General features: G+C 40.1%; 1 protein-coding gene across 5 annotated transcripts in view; it reads left to right on the forward strand.

The window, feature by feature from the left end:
- Window positions 1-23390, forward strand: part of PTBP2 (polypyrimidine tract binding protein 2) — an 81560-nt gene that overhangs the window by 38710 nt on the left and 19460 nt on the right. For all 5 annotated transcript variants that reach the window (XM_056867469.1, XM_056867470.1, XM_056867471.1 and 2 more), the window contains exons 5-7: window positions 431-574; window positions 9569-9733; window positions 11164-11274. In XM_056867469.1, coding sequence (XP_056723447.1) covers window positions 431-574; window positions 9569-9733; window positions 11164-11274 — 420 coding nt within the window. The remainder of the gene's footprint in view (window positions 1-430; window positions 575-9568; window positions 9734-11163; window positions 11275-23390) is intronic.

Genomic DNA, 23390 nt, shown 5'->3' on the forward strand with positions numbered 1-23390 from the left:
GCTTCTCAAATCGTGGGAATGAGAGTTCATATAAAAGTCCTTTGTTCTCTGAAGACAGCTGGTAGGATTCTCTTCTCACCCCCTGCCCTTTGAGAGTTCCTCAGGTTTTGTAATCAAACATAGCTGGGAGTGAGATGGCAGCCCTAACTGTCAGGGTTCTAACTTATTCTTTCTCACTCTGCTTTGTCCTCAGTGGGAATGCTAAGAACAGAGCATGCCTGTTTCAATAAACTTGCCTGAGCAGAGTGGCAGTTATTTCCTTCTGGCATTCTGTGCACCATTGGGGCACATTCCCAAGGCTTTTATGTGCATGTATAGTTCGCTATACTTTCATTTAAGCTCTGAATTCTGAGTGGCCAGCAGATTCAGAAATATAAATTATTCATTTTCTTTATTACATTATTTATTCTTTTAAACTTTTTCATTATAGGCTTTTTTGGAGCTAGCAACAGAAGAAGCGGCTATCACTATGGTTAATTATTATTCTGCTGTGACGCCTCACCTTCGTAATCAACCCATTTATATCCAGTATTCAAATCATAAAGAATTAAAGACTGATAATACACTGAACCAGGTAATATGTGCATTTCATAAGGATTACAGTTAATTGTGCAGTGATTACTAATATATATACATAGCTCAGTGTACTTGTTCTTCTGCATAAACATGTTATAGGAGGTTTGGGTTTTGTTGCGAAACTGCATACTGAAGACTTACTTATTGCAAAAAAATCTAATAATATTTAATATTTTGACAAATTAAAGACTTTTTTTAGAATAGAACCTCAGGCTTTTGGAATAGAACTTCAGGTTCACCCATAAAAATAACTTTCTTCCTTCTTGTATATAAAACAAACCCTTATTTCTAGTATAAATGATCTATTTAAATTTCATAGTGCTTGTAACCTCAGCTTATTTGATCTATTCTTCCCATAAATGCAGTTACTGAACAATATATTTATATTCACCCTGGAAAATTTGATCTTAGACTTTTAGAACCTGTTCTTTCAAATCAAGACAGTATTCTTACTTGAACAGGAAAACTACTGCTCCTGCAGGTTCTAACTTGAAAGATTTTTTTAAGCGTTTGATGTTCCTATGAAGAATGTTAGAGAAGCACTGACCCATCGTATGTCAAATGATGTCATTTCTTGTGTTCTTTACTTGCTCATACTTATAGTGCTATAATGAGCAGTAGCTTTTAGGACTCATTTGTTCTGTTCCCTTGATAAGCAATGGCCAGTGTGCCATGTAAAATTTTCATTTCACCTTTTTAGGCCAGTTTGCAGCAGATATTTTTAAAAATGTCTTGGTATTGGATTTTCTGTTCCATCAACTGTGCCAGTTAAATGTAATGATATTTGGGGAATATGTTTGTTTTGTGGTCAGAAAAATAGAGCCCTCTCAGTGATTCTGGTTGAATGCCACTGATGCTGAAATTTGAATACTTTCTTTATTCCATGGTATTTGTCTAGAAGTACAAATATAGGAAGGCCTTTGGCTCTACATTCATTATTCTGAGTGGGCTAGGTGCCACTAGCCATCCTAAAGCTTCACAGTATTTCAGCTTCTTTGCTTGTGCTTTTCCTATTGTTACCACTCACTTGAACTTGAGAAACCATGCTATTTAAAATATACTTATTGTCCTCTTGACTGAGTACTCCATTAGTTCTTTAGCAGTTTTATGATCTGATGGAGAAAACATGGTCAGTTTGGGTTGCATAAAGACAGACTTTGAATTAGCCTAAAACTTGCATAGCAGCAGATGAGAATCCCTGCAGTTGTTGCTATATTAGGACTCTACTTATAGTCACAAAAGATGCAAAGAGGGTAAGTCCATGAGAAGATCCATCAAGAAAGGCTATAATGTCTGTGTTTAAGGTGAGAGAGTGAGAAATAACCTTAATCCTTAATCACAAGTTAGTTGGAAGCAAGCCCGTTTGAAATCAGTTCAACTAAATGTTGGCTAACTAAATATAGCCTTTTTATTATGCCTTCACAATATCAAAAATTTAAAATATTTAAATTAATTTTAAATACCCATGTTGATACCTATTAGATTTTTGACCATATTGCTTAAGATATTATTGATGAAATAGTATTTTAATTGAAAGATACTGAATATAACCTGGGGAAAGCTGAGGATATCTCAACCCCACTGAAGACATTGGCATTCTTGTTTGCATATGTTCTACTGTTTGCATATGTCCCATTGATTTTTTCAGTGTGGGTAGGTTGACATCACTTTCTCGAGATTGTGCCAACTGTATCTTGAAACTCAGAAACACCATAAAATTAGATAAATGTGTGGTTTTATGTGTGTGTGTGTGTGTGTTAAGTGCCGTCAAGTCGCTTCCGACTCATGGCGACCCTATGAATGAAAGTCCTCCAAAATGTCCTATCTTTGACAGCCTTGCTCAGATCTTGCAAATTGAAGGCTGTGGCTTCCTTTATTGAGTCAGTCCATCTCTTGTTGGGTCTTCCTCTTTTCCTGCTGCCCTCAACTTTTCCTATCATGACGGTCTTTTCCAGTGACTCTTGTCGTCTCATGACGTGACCAAATTATGACAGCCTCAGTTTAGTCATTTTAGCTTCTAGGGTCAGTTCAGGCTTGATTTGATCTATAACCCACTGATTTGTTTTTTTGGCAGTCCACGGAATCCGTAACACTCTCCTCCAACACCACATTTCAAAGGAATCTATTTTCTTCCTATCAGCTTTCTTCACTGTCCAGCTTTCACACCCATACATAGTAATAGGGAATATGATGGCATGAATTAATCTAGTCTTGGTGGCCAGAGTCACATCCTTACACTTCAAAATATTTTCTAGCTCCTTCATGGGCGCCCTTCCCAGTCTCAATCTCCTTCTAATTTCTTGGCTGCAGTCTCCCTTTTGGTTGATGGTGGAGCCAAGGAATAGAAAGTCTTGAACAATTTCAGTTTCCTCATTGTCAACCTTAAAGTTGTGTAATTCTCCTGTAGTCATTACTTTTGTTTTCTTGATGTTCAGCTGTAGTCCTGCTTTGGCACTTTCTCTTTTAACTTTCAGCAATAGTTGTTTCAAATCTTCACTATTTTCTGCCAATAATGTAGTGTCATCAGCATATCTCAAATTATTAATGTTCCTCCCTCCAATTTTCACTCCACCTTCATCTAAATCTAATCCAGCTTTCCTAATTATATGTTCTGCATATAGATTGAAGAGATAGGGAGATAAAATACATCCTTGTCTGACACCTTTGCCAATTGGAAACCATTCCGTTTCTCCATATTCTGTTCTAACTGAGGCCTCTTGTCCAGAGTACAGGTTGCGCATCAAAACGATCAGATGTTGTGGCACACCCATTTCCTTTAAAACCAGCCATAGCTTTTCATGATCCACACAGTCAAAAGCTTTGCTGTAATCTATGAAACACAAGCTGATTTTCTTCTGAAATTCTCTCGTACGCTCCAGTAACCAGCATATATTTGCAATATGATCTCTAGTGCCTCTTCCTTTTCTGAAACCAGCTTGAACATCAGGCATTTCTCGTTCCATATATGGTAACAGCCTTTGCTGTATGATTTTGAGCATCACTTTACTTGCATGAGAAATTAATGCAATGGTCCGATAGTTGTTGCAATCTTTGATGTCTCCTTTCTTGGGAATTGGAATGTAAATGGATTGTTTCCAGTCTGTGGGCCATTGTTTTGTTTTCCATATCTGTTGGCATATTCTTGTCAAGATTTTGATGGACTCCGTTTCTGTGGCTTGGAATAGCTCTATTGATATCCCATCTGCTCCTGGTGATTTGTTTCTCCCGATTGCTCTCAATGCAGTTTTCACTTCACTTTCTAAAACTGTAGGTTCTTCTTCAAAAGATTCTTCTTGGAAAGAATCTTTTATCCTTTCATCTCTTCTGTATAGTTCTTCAGTGTATTGTTCCCACCTTTTCTTTATTTTGTCCTGTTCAGTTAATGTATTTCCATGCTGATCTTTCAGCATGCCTAACCGTGCTTTAAATTTCCCTTTGATTTCTTGGATCTTGTGGAACAGATCTCTTGTTCTTCCTTTTTTGTTGTTCTCTTCTATTTCTTTACACTGGTTATTATAATAGGTCTCTTTGTCTCTACGTGCTAGTCGCTGGAACGTTGCACTTAGACTTTTGATTCTATTTCTGTCACCTTCTACTTTTGCTTCTCGTCTATCTCTGGCAATTTTTAGCGTTTCCTCAGACATCCATCGAGGTTTTTCTTTTCTTTTGGCTACAGCAGGGGTCGGCAAACTCATTAGTCAAAAGAGCCAAATATCAACAATACAACGATTGAGATTTCTTTTGAGAGCCAAATTTCTTAAAGTTAAACTATATAGGTAGGCACACTGTTTATTAACTTAATAAACTTTAATTAAAGTTTTAAGTCTTAATTAAACTATAGGTACACTGAATAAAACTTAATAGTGATCTTATTTATTGATAAAAATTAAATTGTAAGTCCCTGCCATTTCCCCCTCCCCGTCCGGAGTCCTCGTCTGGAGGCCTGGTCTACCGCCATAAAAGCCTATTGGTAGACCTGGCCTCCGGCTGAGTCCCATTGGGAGGCCAGGTCTACCCATTGGCTTTCTTGGCAGTAGACCTGGCCTCTGAAGGGGGACTTTTTCTCTCCTCGGAGTCCAGGTCTACCGCCAAGAAAGCCAGTGGGTAGACATGGCCTCCCAATGGGACTCAGCCGGAGGCCAGGTCTACCAAAGGAAGCCCGCCCCGCCCAACAGCTGATAGGCGGGGGGGGCAGGAACTGCCGAGCCGCCCGCCCAGCAATCACGCGGCTAGAGGGGAGGGGAGGCTTTAACCTCCCAACCATTGAGGGCAAGGGAAAGGGGGACCCGGCCATTCTCCACGGGGGGGGGGGAGACAGTGCGCCCGCTTGCCCGCTCTCTCGCTCTCTTTCAGGCGCGCCATCTCCGCAGCCCGGCTGCCGGCACGAGCGGGTGCAAGAGCAGGGGCTCCGAACCAAGTTCGGAGAGCCGCACTCAGCGGGCCAAAGAGCCGCATGCGGCTCTGGAGCTGCAGTTTTGAGACCCCTGGGCTACAGGAATAGTCTTTGCACATTCTTCCTTGATAATATCTCTAGTTTCCACCCATAGTTCTTCAGGTTTACATTCACTTGAACTTAGTAATGCAAATCTGTTACTTACATGGTCTTTAAACTCTTCCGGAATATTGCTTAGATTGTATTTTGGTTCTATGAATGTTTTGGTGTTTTTCTTAAGCTTTATCTTTATTTTCGATATTAGCAATTCATGATCTGTACCGCAGTCGGCTCCTGATCTTGTTTTGGCCGAGAGAATAGAGCTTCTCCATCTTCTGCTTCCAATTATATAATCTATTTGATTTCTATACTGGCCGTCTGGTGATGTCCATGTATACAATCGTCTATTTGGTTGCCTGAAACATGTGTTTGCAATGAACAGATAGTTGTCTTCACAGAATTCTACGAGGCGTTCTCCTGCTTCATTCCGTGCTCCTAGCCCAAATCTGCCAACAACATTTGATTCTGCTTTGTTTCCTACTTTTGCGTTCCAATCACCTATGATTATCAGCATATCTTGTTTAGGTGTGTGATCAATTTCTTCCTGAACACTGGCATAAAAACTTTCAATTTCTTCCTCATCAGCATCTGTAGTTGGGGCATAAACATGAAGGATGCTTATGTTGATAGGCTTTCCCTGAAGTCTGATTGATATTATTCGGTCAGACTTTGCATTATAGCTCCTGACTGCCTTTGCTACATCTTGCCTCACTAATAAAGCAACTCCGTTTCTTCTCTTTTTGTCATTCCCTGAATAAAACACTTTGTAATTTTCTGATTGAAAATGTCCTAATCCAGTCCACTTTAATTCACTTATTCCCAGGACTGAAATGTCTATACGTTCCATTTCTTGTTTAACAATTTCAAGCTTACCCTGATTCATGCTTCTCACATTCCATGTTCCTATTTTATGCGTCGAACAGCTTCTGACTTTCCTTTTGCATCTATTCATGTCAACCGCTGAACGTCCTTTCGGCTTTAGTCCAATCGCATCATTAAGAACAGCGCTACTCGTACTTGTCCTCTGCTCTACCCCAGTAGCAGATTGAGTGCCATCCGACCTGGGGGTCCCATCTTCCAGCACTATATCTTTTTTCATTTTGGTTTGTCTCATCATAGGGTTTTCAAGGTAAAGGTTGGTCAGAAGTGGTTTACCAGTGCCTTCTTCTGCGCAGTACTAACCAGAGTTAGCCGTAGTGGCACTGCTGTTGTCTACGAAAGATCTTCCGCCAGTGTCACCTTCCACTACTGCTGCTGCCCAGTAGCTAACCTTCAGGGATTCCTCTACCCCCATCCCCATTGGAACTGCCTGTTCTCTTCTGCGGATGTGGCCATTGATCCCTTAAGGGGGTGGATGCATCTTTGTCTGGTGTCTCAGCTGTGACCATTCCGTCTTGAGTGACTCTGCTAGGAGTTTAGTCTCTTGATAGAGTCTAGACCCCTTACGGTATTGCTCTCAGCTTCTCTGACACTCACAAACCCCCTCACCACGTTAAGGTGTGCATCCAGAAGGAGATTTTTATAGTTTTATAGCAACCAGGAATGTTGCAATAAATAGGCCTAATTAGAAGGAATTTGAAAACAAAGTGCTCAGTAATCAAATGTAATTAAAACCAAGATTGTGCATGTTGGCATGATTGGGCTGGAGGGGTTCCTATCCACCTCACTACCACCAACCCTCAAAAGGAAGAGCTCAGTAGCCTCAGCATGGGACGGAAGGGGGTTATTACAGTACTTTGGCTCCTTCTTCTTTCTTCAGCCCTCCTCCTGGAAGCTTAGGAGCAAGGAGCTGGTACTTCTTCATCAGCTGGCTTCCACTCCCTTCTGAAGGTAGCCCTGCAGGCTACACGTGCCTGGAATGGGCTTCTTGGCCTCTTAGGGAAATGCCTCACCCTGAAGAGAATGGAGGCAGTCTCTCCCACAGCTGTGATTGTTCCCCAGCCAGTGGAACACTCTCCCACTACAGAACTGGCCTGTCATGATAAAGGCAAGCCTGTTTCCCCAGATGGTATTCTGCCACTCCTGTCTTCCTGAGGTTTACCAAGGTCAGCTTGTTGCAGCAGCAGCAGCCACCCCCCACCCACCCCGGTCCCTTCACTCTACTGCTGCCACTCAGCTGGGCACCGGACTCTTAGAGTGCCGGCTTGTCTTAGCAGCTGCTGATGGAGGCATTGAAAATCTCCCCCCTCTTTCTACTGCTCCCAGTCAGGGTTGAGAGGATCCTGTTCCCCAACAATTGCTATGTGTAAATATGTTGTGGGTGGGTGCTGCAATTTATAACTTAACAACTTTGATGCTTTCTGTCGTTTGTGTTATGTCATGAATTAAGAAACAAATGTCACTTGTTAACATTTAATTCGTATTTTAGAAATATTATCTTTTTCTTCAGAAAATAACTTACAAATGTCTAAACTACATTTTTTAGTTCTCCAATGCTTGTTCTGAGCTATATGTTTTCTGTCACATAGTCCTTTTGATATAATATAATGAATAGCTACAATACATGTTGTAGTTCTATTTTATTTTTTGTTTGTTTATTGCAGCAGGGCTATCTACTTGAGAGCATAAAGATACAGAATCAATAAAGTTGAGTGTGTATTACAGCATCTTAATCAGTCTTTCAGAGACCTGTAAAATAAGCGGCAGTCAGTACCTGCAGTAAAGGGAACTACTTCTACTGATTTCAGTATAAAGTTGCACCTAAGCACCACAGTCCAGAAAGGGAGCCCCATCTGTAAAAGCAGGCTCACTCAGCTGATAGAAATAGCTGCAATGTGATTACTACTCATGCTTCATTAGACTGGCTGGATGCTTCTTTTGTTACATTTGGGGATGCTCACTGCATCCAGAGCCATTAGCTTTTGATTTAAAGCTGGGTTAGGATTTAAGGTTTTTTAAAACATTTATTATAATGGGAAAATCAGTATTTCAACTTCAAATATTGTCAAAATAACACTTAATGTTAAATGAATTTTGATCTGAATGGTGTTTAAAAAGGTAAAGGTCCCCTGTGCAAGCACCGGGTCATTCCTGATTCATGGGGTGACGTCACATCCCAACATTTACTAGGCAGACTTTGTTTACGGGGTGGTTTGCCAGTGCCTTCTGCAGTCATCTTCCCTTTACCCCCAGCAAGCTGGGTACTCATTTTACTGACCTCGGAAGGATGGAAGGCTGAGTCAACCTTGAGCCGGCTACCTGAAACTAACTTCTGTTGGGATCGAACTCAGGTCGTGAGCAGAGCTTGGACTGCAGTACTGCAGCTTACCACTCTGTGCCACTGGGCTCCCTAATGGTGTTTACCAGATCTTTTTTCTCACTCTTATTATTCACTTAATTGTGAGATCATGTAAATTGTGTGATCTTCACTCTTGCACTGTAGCTTGGATAATTATTTTAGAATGTACAGTAGTAGTCATCCTTTATAATTTTTCTTACTGGCATGCACACTTCATTTTTTTTACATGGATATTATTTGCCTTCTTAAGAGTACAATATGTAAAATCCTCTTGTATGTTTTGACAAAATCATGTAACCCAATGTAATAATTATGCCTTGTTTGTGCTACAAATAGGTAAAGCATGGAATTTTTATAAATGTTTTGGATTTTCTTGGGTTTTGGCTGCAAGGTTTAAGGTGATCTTTTTTTCTGAATGTGTCCAGTAGACTTTATAACACAAAGTAGATTTATTGACATAAGTGTTATCAAGTTACCCCACACTCGTGTGGAAAAGTGGAGTGGAAGAGTCATTTTTTGTAATGTACTTCTATATTGGAGTTAGGTTGATTCAATCTAAAGGTATTTTGTGAGTAAATGGCACTTCTGCTTACAGAAAGTGGGATCCTAGATTTCTTCAGATTTTCCTCTCCAGCGGCAGTCCTCTGGGCCACATCCCATTAGTTCTTAAGTCCTCCCCTTGCCTTTTCAATCTCCACCATGGGCTTTTCAAGAGGGCTTGGGTCTGCAGTGGGAATGAGTGGTGGGCAAAATTCACTTTGCAAGTGAAGTCTTGTGCTTTGATTATCCTATTATCCGTAAGTGTTTAATGAACATAACTTGTTGTAGAGAACTGTTGTTGCCAACTGCTGCTCATGTTCAAAACACAGTGTGAAGAGGATGGTCTTATTTTATTGCCAAGAAGCCAGCACCAGTGTTCAGCATCCACATCTTCTCTTTTGCTGATGTTAGTGCTTCAGCTTATGGGGCAGATGAGACCTCCCGCCATACTGATTTTACTCCATATAATATGCATCTTTTACATGATAACAAATGTTAGATTCCTACTCTGCTTCAGTATCTAGATTGAATGAAATGTACAAGTAATATGAAGGTCTGACATAAAGTATTATCTCATATAAGGATGGGAAAACATTGGAATATTTATGTCATTCTCTCTCTGACTGTTTCAAAGGTAGTTTGGGGAAGCTGTTAAGTATATAGACATCTCCCACCTGATCTCTTGTTTTGAATATTTTTCCTCTCTTTTTTTTAACATTCAGCGGGCTCAAGCTGTTCTACAGGCAGTGACTGCAGTGCAGACAACAAATACTCCCATAAGTGGAACCGCAGTTAGTGAAAGTGCAGTAACTCCGGCTCAGAGCCCTGTCCTTAGAATAATTATTGACAATATGTACTACCCCGTAACCCTTGATGTTCTCCACCAAGTAAGTCTTTCTGTGTTTTCCCCCCTTTACGTTTTGAACAAAGGCCAACCCAAATGTAATGTACTTTTGCTGAAAATATGTCTGTTTCTCTCTTCACCCCCTGTAACATCTGTTACTTGCCTTGTGTGGCGATGTCACAGTTCCTTGTATTTCCATGCTTTCTGTCATCAGCCACTGGCAGTTGGGGAATGTAGGATGTCATGCCATGAGGTAAATTCTACTAGTTGCTCACAGGGAAGTGACAGAACTAGACATGTTACTGTTCTTGGCATGAGCAGCATGCTTACCTCTGTTTGCTCCAGGTTGAAGGGGTGATTACAGGGGAAAAGAAATAGACCTAGGAAATGATGAAAAACTCAATATCTGATTTGATATATTCTGTTCATTTTAACGACACATATAGTATTCTCATGTCGCTGTCTTTGATGCTGTATTAATTCATAGAAATGTGAAGTAGTCATAAAAATAAGGGAAGGAATAGGATTTTTTATTTTAAAAGGATAATGGATATCGCTGTACTGAAAGGAAGAAAAAGTTATTATTTTGTTGTAAGACACATGCACAACCACCAGAGTCATAAATGAAAATTATTCCTATATCCATATTGTTATGTCTAGGAACAACTGAAAATAGTATATTGGGGATATAAGGTGCTGCTGAACTGGTAAAATTGTACAATAGTTCCCATATTTGGGATGTTTGAAAAACATGCCACATTTTTTGGGATTTTTTTTCCTGTGGCAGAAGAGTTTATAAGGAGAGAGAAGTAGTGTTGTTCCTCTTTTCTATTATGCTGGGACACTAGAAGCATGAAGTCAGATGATGTTATCCATAAATAAATAAATGATATTATTCTCAGAAGGCTGCATGCTTCAGTTTGAGGGCAGATGTATTTATTTGTTTAGGATATTTCTATGCCGCCTCTTCAGAGTCTTACTCAAGGTGGCTTACAATTTTTAAAAAGTGTAAAATACCAAATCACTAATTGATTGAAATAAGTCCTATTCAAAGGTACTAAAATATGAACACATTGGGGGAACTAGCTGCAATCAGGTATTAAAAATGGGAAAGTAGGAAGCTTGTGGTGTGTTCTCATACCCATTGAAAAGTTCCGTTTTGTTTTTAAAATATTTTAGGGCTAAATTCAGTGCTGGTTTGCATGTAATGCCTGGAATGAACAAGCTAGACTCAGTTTGCTTTTTACTGCTACACTTCTGAGAATCCCAAAGTGCCCTGTTTGTACATTTAGTTTTGTTAGATTTGAGGGGGGTGGGTAGAAAATCCATACTGAGAAGTCAATACCACAATTCCCAGGAAATATTTTATATAGGATCTCAATATCACAATTATCATGTTTTATTAAGCAACATTCTTTTGTAATTTGTAGAACTCTGTATTAATTTCTGTTTTGTTTATTTTTTAAAAAATAGATATTTTCTAAATTTGGTGCAGTTTTGAAAATAATCACATTCACAAAGAATAACCAGTTTCAAGCACTGCTACAGTATGGAGATCCAGTAAATGCTCAACAAGCAAAACTAGTAAGTACAGTTCCAATCAGTTTTACTTAATCAGTTCTGGTGCTTTTCCTGGCAGTACTTGTGAAATTGCCAGATTGTGATAAACTAAAGTACTGTTTGTTGGGAAGAATGAGCAGCTGTAAGGATCATAAATAAATAACCTCCTGCCTGTGAGTAAATGTTCTTTCATAAATCAGCGCATTGTTTATCCAAAGAAATACCTTCAACCAAAATGGATACCACAGTTTCCAAAGTCGTTCTGTTGAACAGGGATCTCTGCTTCTGATCTGCATGTAAATAACTAAACTGTACAATCCTACAGTTATTGCAGAATATACATCTGAATGGCAATCTGTTGAGCTGAATCTGTTTCATTTTAAATAATTTTGCTGGAGTACAGACAAGTTCTGGACTGAGTACTTGCTGTAGTTCCTAGACACAGGATTACAGGGCTGGAGTACTTGTTGTTTTAAGTTTCTTTTAACAGGACTGATAGTAATTGGAGATCTCAATACAATAATTGTTTAACAAGATTTTTTGGATCAGTCCAAGTGAAAATTGTTAATTGGCTAGTTGTTAATCTCTGAGTTAAATTAATGGGTTTTAAAGGTTAGCCCAATCTTGGAAGCTAAGCAGGGCTGGCCCTGGTTAGTATTTGGATGGGAGACCACCAAGGAAGTCCAGGGTTGTTGTACAGAGGCAGACAGTGGCAAACCACCTCTGAATTTTCTTGCCTTGAAAAGCCTACGGGGTCACCATAAATCAACTACGACTTGACAGCACTTTCCACCGCCAAATTTGAATTAAAAGGTTTAAAGGGAATTAAAGAGAGCCAGCATGGTGTACTAATTAGAGGAGGGGTCCCTGGCACAGTGTCTGTAGGTGTCATGGTGTTCACCGACATCTATCCTGGTGCCCCCCAAGTGTGTTTAGAAAGTGGTGGGGCTTTTTAATAACAGAGCTTTTGATTGGTTGTGTAGATTAAAAAGCATCCTGTTAAACAGAGCTTCCTCCTAAAATGTTGAAGAGTTACTATTAGAGGTATATATAACCTTGCTCCCTGACCTGAGGTTTTGTGGTTGGCTCCGCCTCCTGCGGCAGCCTGTTTTGTGGTTGCCCGTTTTGTGGTTGTAGTCTCCAAGCTGTGTCAGAATTTCAAAGGTACCTGCAAACTCAGAAAGGTTGGGGACCCTGGGTTAGAGTATCTGGCTAGGATCTGGGAGACCCAGATTCAAATCTCCACTCTACCATGGAAGCTTGCTGGATGACCTTCGACCCGTTAACACACACTCATCTTAAGCAGGGGATAAAATGTAAGCCTTTTTGAGTCCCTGTTGGGGAGAAAGGTCAGATATAAAAAGTGAAGTAAATAAATAATGTTAGGTAACATCAGGATTTTGGGTAGAAAATGTTATAAAGGAAAATAGGAAGTACTATCTTATAGCTATCACTGGATGGCAGAATACAGAGTAAAATCGCCATGAATTTGAAGTTAAATAAATTTTGTCACCTCTTTTTTACTGTAAAAGTTAAGGTGAATACACTTATCAGTTGGTATTCTTTATAGGGACTCAGAATGTGGCCTTCACAGAAATCAAAGGCTCAATAAGGAAGTTTAAAGAGCAATTTAGAAAGTCAAGCACCTAGAAGAGAGAGCATTTTCCTAAAGTATCTGATGAAAATAGTGTTGTTGACAAGGCTATCTGGTATGAAGTGTCTGTGATTTTGAGACTTACTGTTCTCATTCTGAGGGGGAGGGCATCTGGAGAGACGAGTGATTCCCCTTCCTGTGGTCAGGGTAGTTAGGATCAAATTCACTTCCTGTTCCTGCCTGGAATCACCCACCCTCTTCAGTTTTCCTCCTGCCTCGCACAGGGAAGGCAGCAGCTGGGATTGCTCCAAAGAAGCAACCCAACATGGAGGCAGATTCCTTACAATTTCTTCTCCCCGCCTCTCCCCCTTATCTGGAGAGAGAGATTTTCACCGGAGGAGCAGTAGAGAGGCTTACAACCCCCGCACCTCCCAGCACCTTTCTGATGGACGCCACACTGGACTCCATGACCCTCAGTGCAAGGGCGATGGCCTCCAACGCAGTTTCCAGACAGGCACTGTGGCTCTGAGCATGGCAGGTGGATTATGCCTCCAAGTCCATCCTACTGGCATACCCGTTTTAGGGCAGACACCTTCAGAGACAAGCTAGAATTAATCCTGGTGGAAACCAGGGACAAGAAGAAAGCCACGCCACACAGTCTCAGGAAGGACAGCAGGAGCTCATCTTCCTCATCATTCCCGCCCTTTTGATCCTTTCCTGCCTTCCACACTCACAACACGAACCTTGACACCAGGCCTGGTCCAACGGATGGGGTGCCTTCAGAGGAGGAAACCATTTCACAAGCCCGGTCAGTACCAGAACCAGAGGCCCAACAAGCCCGACCGCTTCTCCAATCCTTAGCGATAGTGACGCCAATCCTGCCCAGGTGGGGGGACAACTACAACTCTTCCATGACCAGTGGGATCAGGCAGAACGAGAACGATGGGTCCGACGGCTCATTCAAGTGAGCTACCAAATAGAGTTCCGCCAGATCACTTCATCCTTTCGCTTATGTCGAACAGACTGCAAAAACACGAAAGAACACTGAAAGCAATCCAGTATGTCCAGAGCATAGGAGGCATTGAGCTGGTCCCTCCGGAAGAGAGGTCCTCCAGAGTCTACTTCATCTTTTTCACCATTCCCAAAAAGAACAAAGACTGGTGTGCCATCTTGGACCTCAAATTTGTCCAGCCAAAATGCTTCCACTTGGAGACTCTCCCAGGGACCTTCATGTCATTGACCTGATGGAGGCATATCTACACATCCCAATTTATACCTTAAACAGGAAATTCCTTCGCTTCGCCTACGGGGCACAGCACTACCAATTCAGGGCACTCCCGCTCAGACTATCATTAGCCCCACGGGTCTTCTCCAAAGTCTTTGTCATTTATATTCCTGCCTTTGCATACGAAGGTAACCTATGTAAAGAAAAACAATTGCTATCCACACTTTCAGGGTGGATATAAATTGATGATGATTTTAAAATGGTTTTTATTGTAAACTTTAAATTTTTAAAAATACATGGTTAAATTTCAGTTCAAGTACGTTACTTTTAAAAGGTGCTAAAAACTGAATGTCATAGGAGCAAGCATGGTAATTTTTCCTCTCATCCTTTCTTTGATGTGGTCATTTTAATCCAGTTGTTCAGTTCAGACAATCTTCTAAACCATTCTTTAGAGGATTAGGAACTTTCTGGGCTCATATTGTCCTTCCATTCCTTTTTTGCATGCATTTAGTACTCCATTTCCTGGCTTCCTCTGATCATAATTTGTCATGATGTCAAAAATTAACTATGGTTAGCACATAACCCAGGATATGATGCGAAGGTACATGATGAAGCAACCTTGGTGAAGCAAAGCAGATATGGGTCTGGTTAGTACTGGGACTGATGCTTAGATAAAGTTGGTGAAATTAAAGGGTGCTATTCTCATTTTATTCTTTCCCCCCGCAAGAGTTGTCCTAGCCCTATCAAAATGACGATTCACTTGTAGGAATTCCTTTTTCTCTGAAGCTGTTCCTGAATTTGGCAACGCTTCGGTGTTCATCATCCTTGTTTAACGTCGTAACCACCAGTCATCATGCAGTTTATTTAAAAATCCATGTACTGTTCTTAAGCACAAGGAGATACTGTATTTACTCAAATACAAGACTAGGTTTTTTCCAAGTGCGTTGTCAGAAAAAGAGGAAATTGTCTTATTTACATATAAGGTAGTTATATTCAGTTTGGGGGGGGTCTTACATTCAGGGTTATCCTTTTGAGCAGATACAGTAATACATTGCAGAGCAAATAATGTGGTAAATTGCCTATATAAATCATAAACCATTGAAACCTTATACTTTATGAAAATTCAATTAGTAACCCATAAAACTTAGGCTAATTTGGAAAGTGTATGAATATTTTCATATTGCCATGGTGGGGTTTTTTATGAGCACTGGTGAAAGCTGTGGATACTTGTGAGCATTTAATCCCCCCCCCCCGTGGTCAGAAGCCTTATTGCTAGTCCTACAAATAAAACTATTTCTGACTACTAATTTTTGCACAATTTCTTTGAATAAAAGCAGTACTTTTGAAGGAGAAATAGCATCATTTGGTTCATGATCCACTTCTATTTCTAGGCAGCTGTTGGCCCTAAGTGGAAATGTACATGTATCAACATAGGCATCCAGGCAGTTCAGCACCATCAGGATACAAATTCATGCCTGCGTCAGCATGTGGAGTGCTGATTTCTATGTATGTCACATATTAGCCTGGGACATTTTTATTTAACAACAAATAAATAGAAAAAGCATGACCATCAAGGCAAGACCCGAGATGTCTTTGAAGGGTACCTCTATATGTCCTCCACTGCCATAGTTAGGAGGGGTGGAGCTCATGGAAGGGAAATGGTCGATTCATGTGAACTTGGATTAAATTGGATTGTGTTAGGTCTCTGTGGGCTAGAGAACGTTGGGATTATTCCTTTAGGCAATGAAAATGATGAAAGAGAAGCCCATCTTGGAACTTCCCTTTAGAGGAGGGAGAGACAGGGAGAAAAATCCCTCTTTTTAAAATAACATCTGCTACTCTTGGCCTTTTGTGAGCACTAATCATTTTTTAAATTTAAAATTAAATTTGGGATCCTTCTTAAACTAATAAGCTAGTAATTGGTTTAATAGTTTTATCTATATGACTGAATATTGCATCCTTATATTTTGTCCATTCATTCTGAAGGGGAGGAGGTTAATTAGCAGCCTTTAGATGTATAATGCCAAAAGAAACAACTTTTTTGATCTTACTGGTTTTCTTATACTCTGAACAGGCAACATTACTTAACCAATTAAAGCTATCATTTCTAGTTTAATTTGTCATGCGGGCAAGTGATTTTTAACTTAGGATACCTGCTGTCGGCATAATCTGAAATCACTTGCTGGTTCTTAGAATGTGGTGATAAACTAAAATACTGCTGAAGAGAAGGGAGAGATGAAAAGGAAATCTGAGAAAAGGAGAAGCGTTATCAACCAAAGCTATTCATGGTGTCAACACAGACTGTGTTCCATAGGCTGGGTTGGTTTCCTTGAGGTTTTGAAACAGATGGCAAATGTTTGCATCATCTAAGAGATGCTAATTATGTGCATGCATGCTGTGAAATGTTTTTGTGAATGCTCATTTAGAGCCACTTTTGAGCTCAAGTTGTTTTTAAAAAAATTATGATAGTAGTATCTAAAAATTGGATATGTTTCTGCCTTTATGCCACCTCTTTCAGGCTTTCTAGGCATGTGTGTTGTGTTTCATGTATTATGTACACATAAAATATAGGCCCTCATGAGTTTAACATTAAAACATCATCTGGTTTCTGTCATTGAAATCACAGTCAGTCATTCGGTGTCACCTGTGTATTTGCTGTTGCATTGACCTAGAACACTTGCGTTTACATATCATTTGAAAGAGGGAATGTGCATGTTTGTAATTAGCTATCTTAATATGAGCCTCAATGAAAAACGTTATTGTTGAATGTTAGCTGTGAGAAAGAGATGTCTACTTTGACCTTCATGACTTGCTGCTGCCATTCTTGGCTTTTTGTGGTTATTGGTGGGACTAGTATAGTGGATCTGAAAATAAACAGTTCATTGTTGTGGTACCTGTGCAGTCCCACATGGGTTACCGGCCGTGCACAGGCCTGCTGCAGAGAGATTTTAAAGCTTAAAAGCTCCAAAGGGTGCTCCTTTCTCCTTCCTCCATGCTGTTTTCCTGCCTTTTTGAACATAAAAAGGGGGCAGAGTGTCCTTCCCTCAGTTCTCTCTCTGCTGTGGAGAGAGCTTCTGTTCTTCGAAGCTCCATGTGAAGACATTGTGGCCTTCAGACTTTTCCTGTGCTTTGCAGGTCTCAACAATACAGTGAGAGTGGATGAGGATGAAAACAGGGTTGCATTTACCTGTAACTATTGTTCATTGAGTGGTCACCTGTGTAGTCACACATCCCTCCCGCTCCACTGTGAGCATAATAAGTAAAGCTAGTTCTCTCCAATGGTGGCAGTGAGGAACTGAGGAAAAGCACTCTGCCCCCTCCTTTTTCATTGGAAAAGGCAGGAAAGCAGTGTGGAGGGGGGGTAGGAGCACTCTCTAAAGTTTTTGAGCTTCAAAATCTCTCTGCAGCAGGCCTGCATGTGCACAGTAACCCATATGTTGTTGACTGCTCAATGAACTATACTTACAAATAAGTGCAATCCTCTTTTCTGCTGTGTGTGCTCGCCTATTAAAGTATGTTAATCTCTGACTCCGCTTGGATTCCAGAGTGTCCTGCGGGATCCTGTTCCCCCTGGCAATTCCCTTGGTGTGCTAGTGGAGGACTGGCATGTCCGGCTCTCCACTGATGAAATTGTATGCCGAAGCCCTCTTTGCCGAAACAGAGCCCCTTGGTATACTGAGGGGCTTCACAGTATGAGGCGGGAGCTTAGACAGCTAGAGCGAGTTTGGCAGCGAACTCGCAACGAAGCTGCAAGAACATCTTATAGGACGTTTATGAAAGCCTATGAGATGGCATTGAAGGCTGCTAAGAAGGAATATTATGCAGCCTCAATTGCATCCACTAGCTCTTGCCCCGAACAATTGTTTAGGGTAATTTGGTCCTTTACATCTTTAGATGAACAACCAAATATAGTTAATTCGACCCATAGCTGTGAGGCATTTGCGAGCTTTTTCACGGATAAAGTCTTGTCACTCTGCCATGACCTCCCTGCCAACCTTGATACAGTAAGGGAACTAGAGCCCCCTTGCATGTATTCTGGTCCATGTTTAGACCACTTCAGGCAGCTTTCGGTGTCTGATGTTGACAGGATCCTGTTGGCTGTGAGGCCCACTACCTGCCTCTAGGACTTGTGCCCTTTCTAGCTAATTAAAGCTAGTCGGAAGATGGTATGGGCTCCCCTGGGGGAAATTATCAACTTGTCCCTGAATTCAGGGACTTTCCCTGGGGCTTTGAAAGAGGCAATGGTGTGACCGCTCTTGAAGAAAACAACTTTAGCTCCAAGGGACCTATCCAATTACTGCCTTCTAATCTTTCATACCTGGGTAAGGTAGTTGAGAGAGCAGTCGTCAAGCAGCTGCAGAAGTTCCTGGATGATACATCGGCACTAGACCCGTTCCAGTCTGGCTTCCACCCTGGCCATGGGATGGAGATGGCTCTGGTCACCCTTGCAGACGATCTCCACTGACAACTGGATCAAAGCGGGTTGGGGCTGCTAATACTGTTAGATCTGTCAGCAGCCTTCGACACGGTTGATCATGATCTTCTTGATCAGCCTTGCCAATGCTGGGATTTGGGGCACAGTCCACCAATGGTGGATCTTACAGGATCGGGGACAAAGGGTGGCGCTCAGGGAAGAGGTTTCACAGCTGCACCCTCTAGTGTGCGGGGTGCTGCAAGGCACAATCCTCTCCTTGATTTTTTTAAAGCAAATTTATTCAATAAAATAAACAACAGCAAAAAAAAACCATATAACAATCTTCATAGTTTAAAATATATGTAAACCTAAAAAATTAACAGAATTCCTATATTACATCTTATTCCAATATCCTCATTCATACTACCATACCAAATACACAGTTTAGTCCTCTATAAAATAGCTAGACTATCATCGTAGCACATTGTCTTTTCTCACCCTTGATTATAAGATTTTCCATTTTATTTAGTTTGTAACCATAGCTCATCTAGAATCATTGTATCACCATTTTTCTGATGTGTTGTTAACTTAATATATATATTTAACTTTAACCAACCATTCCTCTATCTTTGCAGTTGTTTTTTGCTTCCAGTGTCTAGCAAAAGTCATTCTAGCAGCAGTTATCATGTGTAACGCCATACATCGTTTATCTTTAGTTAGGTTAGGGGCTTAATTTAACAAGAGTATCTCAGGTTTACATGGGATGTCAATCTCCATTCCAACAGATAGATATTTCACTATTTCAGTCCAGAACGTTATATCTCTCTCACACTTCCACCACATATGTATGAAGTTTGCTTGTTTTTTATCGTAGTACCAACAACTATCGTTCACTGATTTGTAAATTTTACTTATTCTAATTGGAGTTAAAAACCATATATATACCATTTTAATGTAATCCCTTTGAAAAAATATATTATTATTCTTGATCATTCAGTGGTTTATCTAAGTAAATGTTCCATTTATCCCTATAATCCAATGTTGAATTTAAATTATCTTTTAATAAAATTGCATATATTTTTGAAGTTGAAACTTTATCTTGAAGCATTAATTTCTCAAACTCTAATTTTTCTCTAATTTCAGTTAATTCTTTTTCTTTTAAATTATTCCAATACTTTTTCATTTGTAAATATTCTATAAATGTAATATTAACTTTTTTTATCCAAAAAGTTTTCTAGAGGTTCTAAATTATTATTTTTAATTCAATAATGATTATCATTCCATTTATCTGACTATTCTACGAGGAAGTTGGAATTCTGGATTCTCAACTAAGATGTTCCAAAGGAAGGAAGACAGTGGGGAAGTATCTGGGGCTAGTTTCTTTCATAAGACATCCCATTGTTTTAGAATGGTATTAATGCAGTTATCTTTATTATAAAAAAATCCTATCAATTTTTTTTACCCATGGCAATCTGTTTAGTGGAAATTTAACAAAGTATTGTTCAGTTTTAATATAGGATTCCTTTTCATCGTTTACTACCCATAATTTTAACCACTTTACCCTAGCTGCCTGATAATATACTAGTAAATTTGGCATTCCTATCCCTCCTTTGCCTTTAGGTTCATATAAATTGATATTTCTGAATCTGTTTTTTCATTCATCTATTACAGATCTTTTGCCATTCTTCAATCATTTTCTTTGGTATATCTACAAATAGGTTATTGAAAATAAGATTTATTTTTGGTAGGATTATCATTTTGATTAAGTTGACTCAACCTAGAAATGTGACATTTAGAAGAAGCCATTTTTGAACATATTCTTTTAGTTCTTTAGCTATTTTCCCGCAATTTAAATTTAAACATTTAGTTCTATCTTTACTTAGCCAAATACCTAGATACATAACGTTTTCTCCTTTTCTTAGATCTTCTGCCCATATTTGTTTCTCCTTTTTGTTGTTAATATTCAAAAAAATAGCTTCTGATTTATTTGCATTTAATTTGTATCCAGATATTTTACTAAACTCTGCTAACTTTTCTAATCTCGGTTCCAGATTTATCTGTTTCTGTTAGGAAGAGCACTATATCATCTGCTTAAAGGCTTAGTTTAAATTCCTCGCCTTTAATTTGTATGCCTTTAATTTGATTATTATCTCTTATTGAGATTGCTAAAGGTTCTAGAAACAGAGCATATAACAAAGGGCAGCCTTGCCTAATCTCCCTGATGTTAGTTAACATCTGTATGTACCTCCTTGCCCAGATTGTCCAGAGTTTCGGGCTGGGTTGTCATCAGTACACTGATGAAACCCAGCTTTACCTATTAATGGATGGCTATCCGAACTCCGCAACAGACACACTGGCCTGGTGCTTGGGTACCATGACTGGGTGGTTGAGAAAGAGCCGCTTGAAGCTGAACCCAGTGAAGACGGAGGTTCTATGGCTTGGTCGGGGTGGTTTGGGGATGGGGTGCCAGCTCCCAGCTTATACAGTTAACACCAGCGCCTGCCGTCAGGAGTCTGGGTGTGATCCTTGATGCCTCCTTATATATGGAGACTCAGGTCACAGCTGTGGTTAAGGCGGCATTCTTCCATCTCCACCGGGCACGGCAACTGGTGTCCTAACTCTCCCGCCCAGATCTAGCCATGGTTATCCATGCAACGGTCACCTCTAGGCTGGATTACTGTAACTCGCTCTACATAAGGCTGCCCTTGAGACTGACCCAAAGGCTCCAGCTGGTACAGAATGTGGCGGCAAGGCTCCTTACAGGGGCCTCGTCCCAAAACCATATACAGCCAGTGCGACAACTGCACTGGCACCAGCTGGAGTATCGGATCAGGTTTAAGGTGCTGGTTTTGACCTTTAAAGCCTTACATAGTCTGGAACCCTCATATACCACCCGAAGAGCATTACGCTCTGCTGATAATAACTTGTTGGTGGTCCCCAGCCCTAGGATTGTGCGGCTGTCCTCGACTAGGGCCTTTTCAGCCCTGACTCCAGCCTGGTGGAATGCTCTGCCTAGTAACATCAGGGCACTGCGGGATCTGAAAGAATTCCGCGGGGCCTGCAAGACAGAGCTATTCCACCAGCCCTATAACAGGACAGCTGCAGGTGAGATCAATACTGGCCCTTCTATCCCCTCCACCCACCCCTTTTATTTTTTAATCAACTTGCTGCAGTAGGCACTATATACATATGGTGCCTATCTTTTAAATAATTTAATAATTAAGGAATGGTTTTATCGATTTTATTGTTTTACTGTATCGTTGTAAATTTTAATGTTGTTACCCGCCCTGAGCTTGGCCTGGTGGGGTAGAAATGCAAGAAAGAAAGAGAGTATTATGAAGGTACTTGGTAGGATGGAAGCAAACAAAATTCCTGCCATCCTAAGCAAAGCCATGCGTTTAGAAGGTTTAAGTCTCCTTAGATTCCACTGTTAGTCTCTTTAAAGCTCACTCAATGGAGGAACATTCATGCATTAGTTTCTTACCAAACTCAGCTGACTGTTATCATGTCCCCTCACTTCTTCATGGGTGCAGAAGTATTGTAATGTTTGGTTTTGTATTGTAGTGCTTGGTGTGTCTTCCAGTCACACTGACCAGATTCCCATGTAATTCTTTATTTTTGGAAATAAGCTGCTTTTCGAGAGATTTGCTTCAGGTAGATTAAAACTAAATAGATTCAAGTAGATCTGCTAGTGGGTTTTATAGCTGCCTTCATGCAGTACGTGATCATCTGATAGTACAATTAGAAATAGGAATTATAGACATGACTGCAGACTGACAATTCTGAGTAAAAAAACGCAGGAAGTTCCACAGAGTTCAGTAGTACATATTCACAAGTAACTGTTCTAGGACTGCAACTTAAGAGCGTAAATAAAAAATAAATATCTGAACTTTAGGAAATGACATTTTGTTGGGGAAATCATAAGAGTATAAAGGTTGTAGAACAAATGGCACACAAAGCAAACATCTGGAAAGGAATGGTAGTGATGCTATATTAATGCTAAAAGCCTTTCCAAGACATAATAGGGCAGCAGGTCCTAAAAGAGAACATAGATACAATGGCCATATCAGAAACAGAAAAGATCAATGTGATGATATAAAAATATATAGAATGCATTGGAAGAGGCATAATTGGGGTAGCATTCCTCTGTGTGTCAAATAAATCAGAAAGCTTAAGCAAAACAAATTCCTTCCTAGGATTACTGAGTATAAAAATGTCTGGTCCAAAATGTAAGTTAGTTCTGGGACCTGTCGTGCCACTAATCACAATGATCATGTGATAGAAAGAGAAATTAGGAGAGGCAGCCAAAGGAGACATTGTAATAATAGGTGACTTCAGCTACCCTCACGTTGACTGGTGAATGCACATTTGAGTCACAAATAAGTTATCAATACAATAAATGACTGTATCCAGTACAAATATTATTAGAGACGAGACAGTCCTGGACTTAATGTGGACAGGTTCTGGTGTGATACGTAAATAATATTGATAAGATGAAAAATACTGAGATTCAACATATATGCACACGTTTCCCAGAAAACATTTAATTCCATACTAGGGCCATGGTGAAATTTGCCAGTCTTAATGTTTTGATTCTCATTTAGTACATAGTTTTAGTACAGTGTTAACTTACACTGCCAAAATCTCTAGAGAACCTATTAGGAATATATATCAGGTAGCAAAGTTCTTGGGAAGGACTTTTTCTCAACCCTGGGGGAAAAACACCTTGTTTTTTTGAGAGTAGCAGATGGAAACAGGAATCGAATATGTCCAAACAAATGCCAACACTGTATATCAATCAATCAATCAGCTTTATTGGCATAATTTTTTTTTAGCTAATACAGTAACACATTGAAGAGCTATTTTAGGCCAAACAAATTGCAATCATACCGACAAGGAAATTAGCT

This window comes from Euleptes europaea, chromosome 2, assembly GCF_029931775.1.
Source record: "Euleptes europaea isolate rEulEur1 chromosome 2, rEulEur1.hap1, whole genome shotgun sequence".
Lineage (NCBI taxonomy): Eukaryota > Metazoa > Chordata > Lepidosauria > Squamata > Sphaerodactylidae > Euleptes > Euleptes europaea.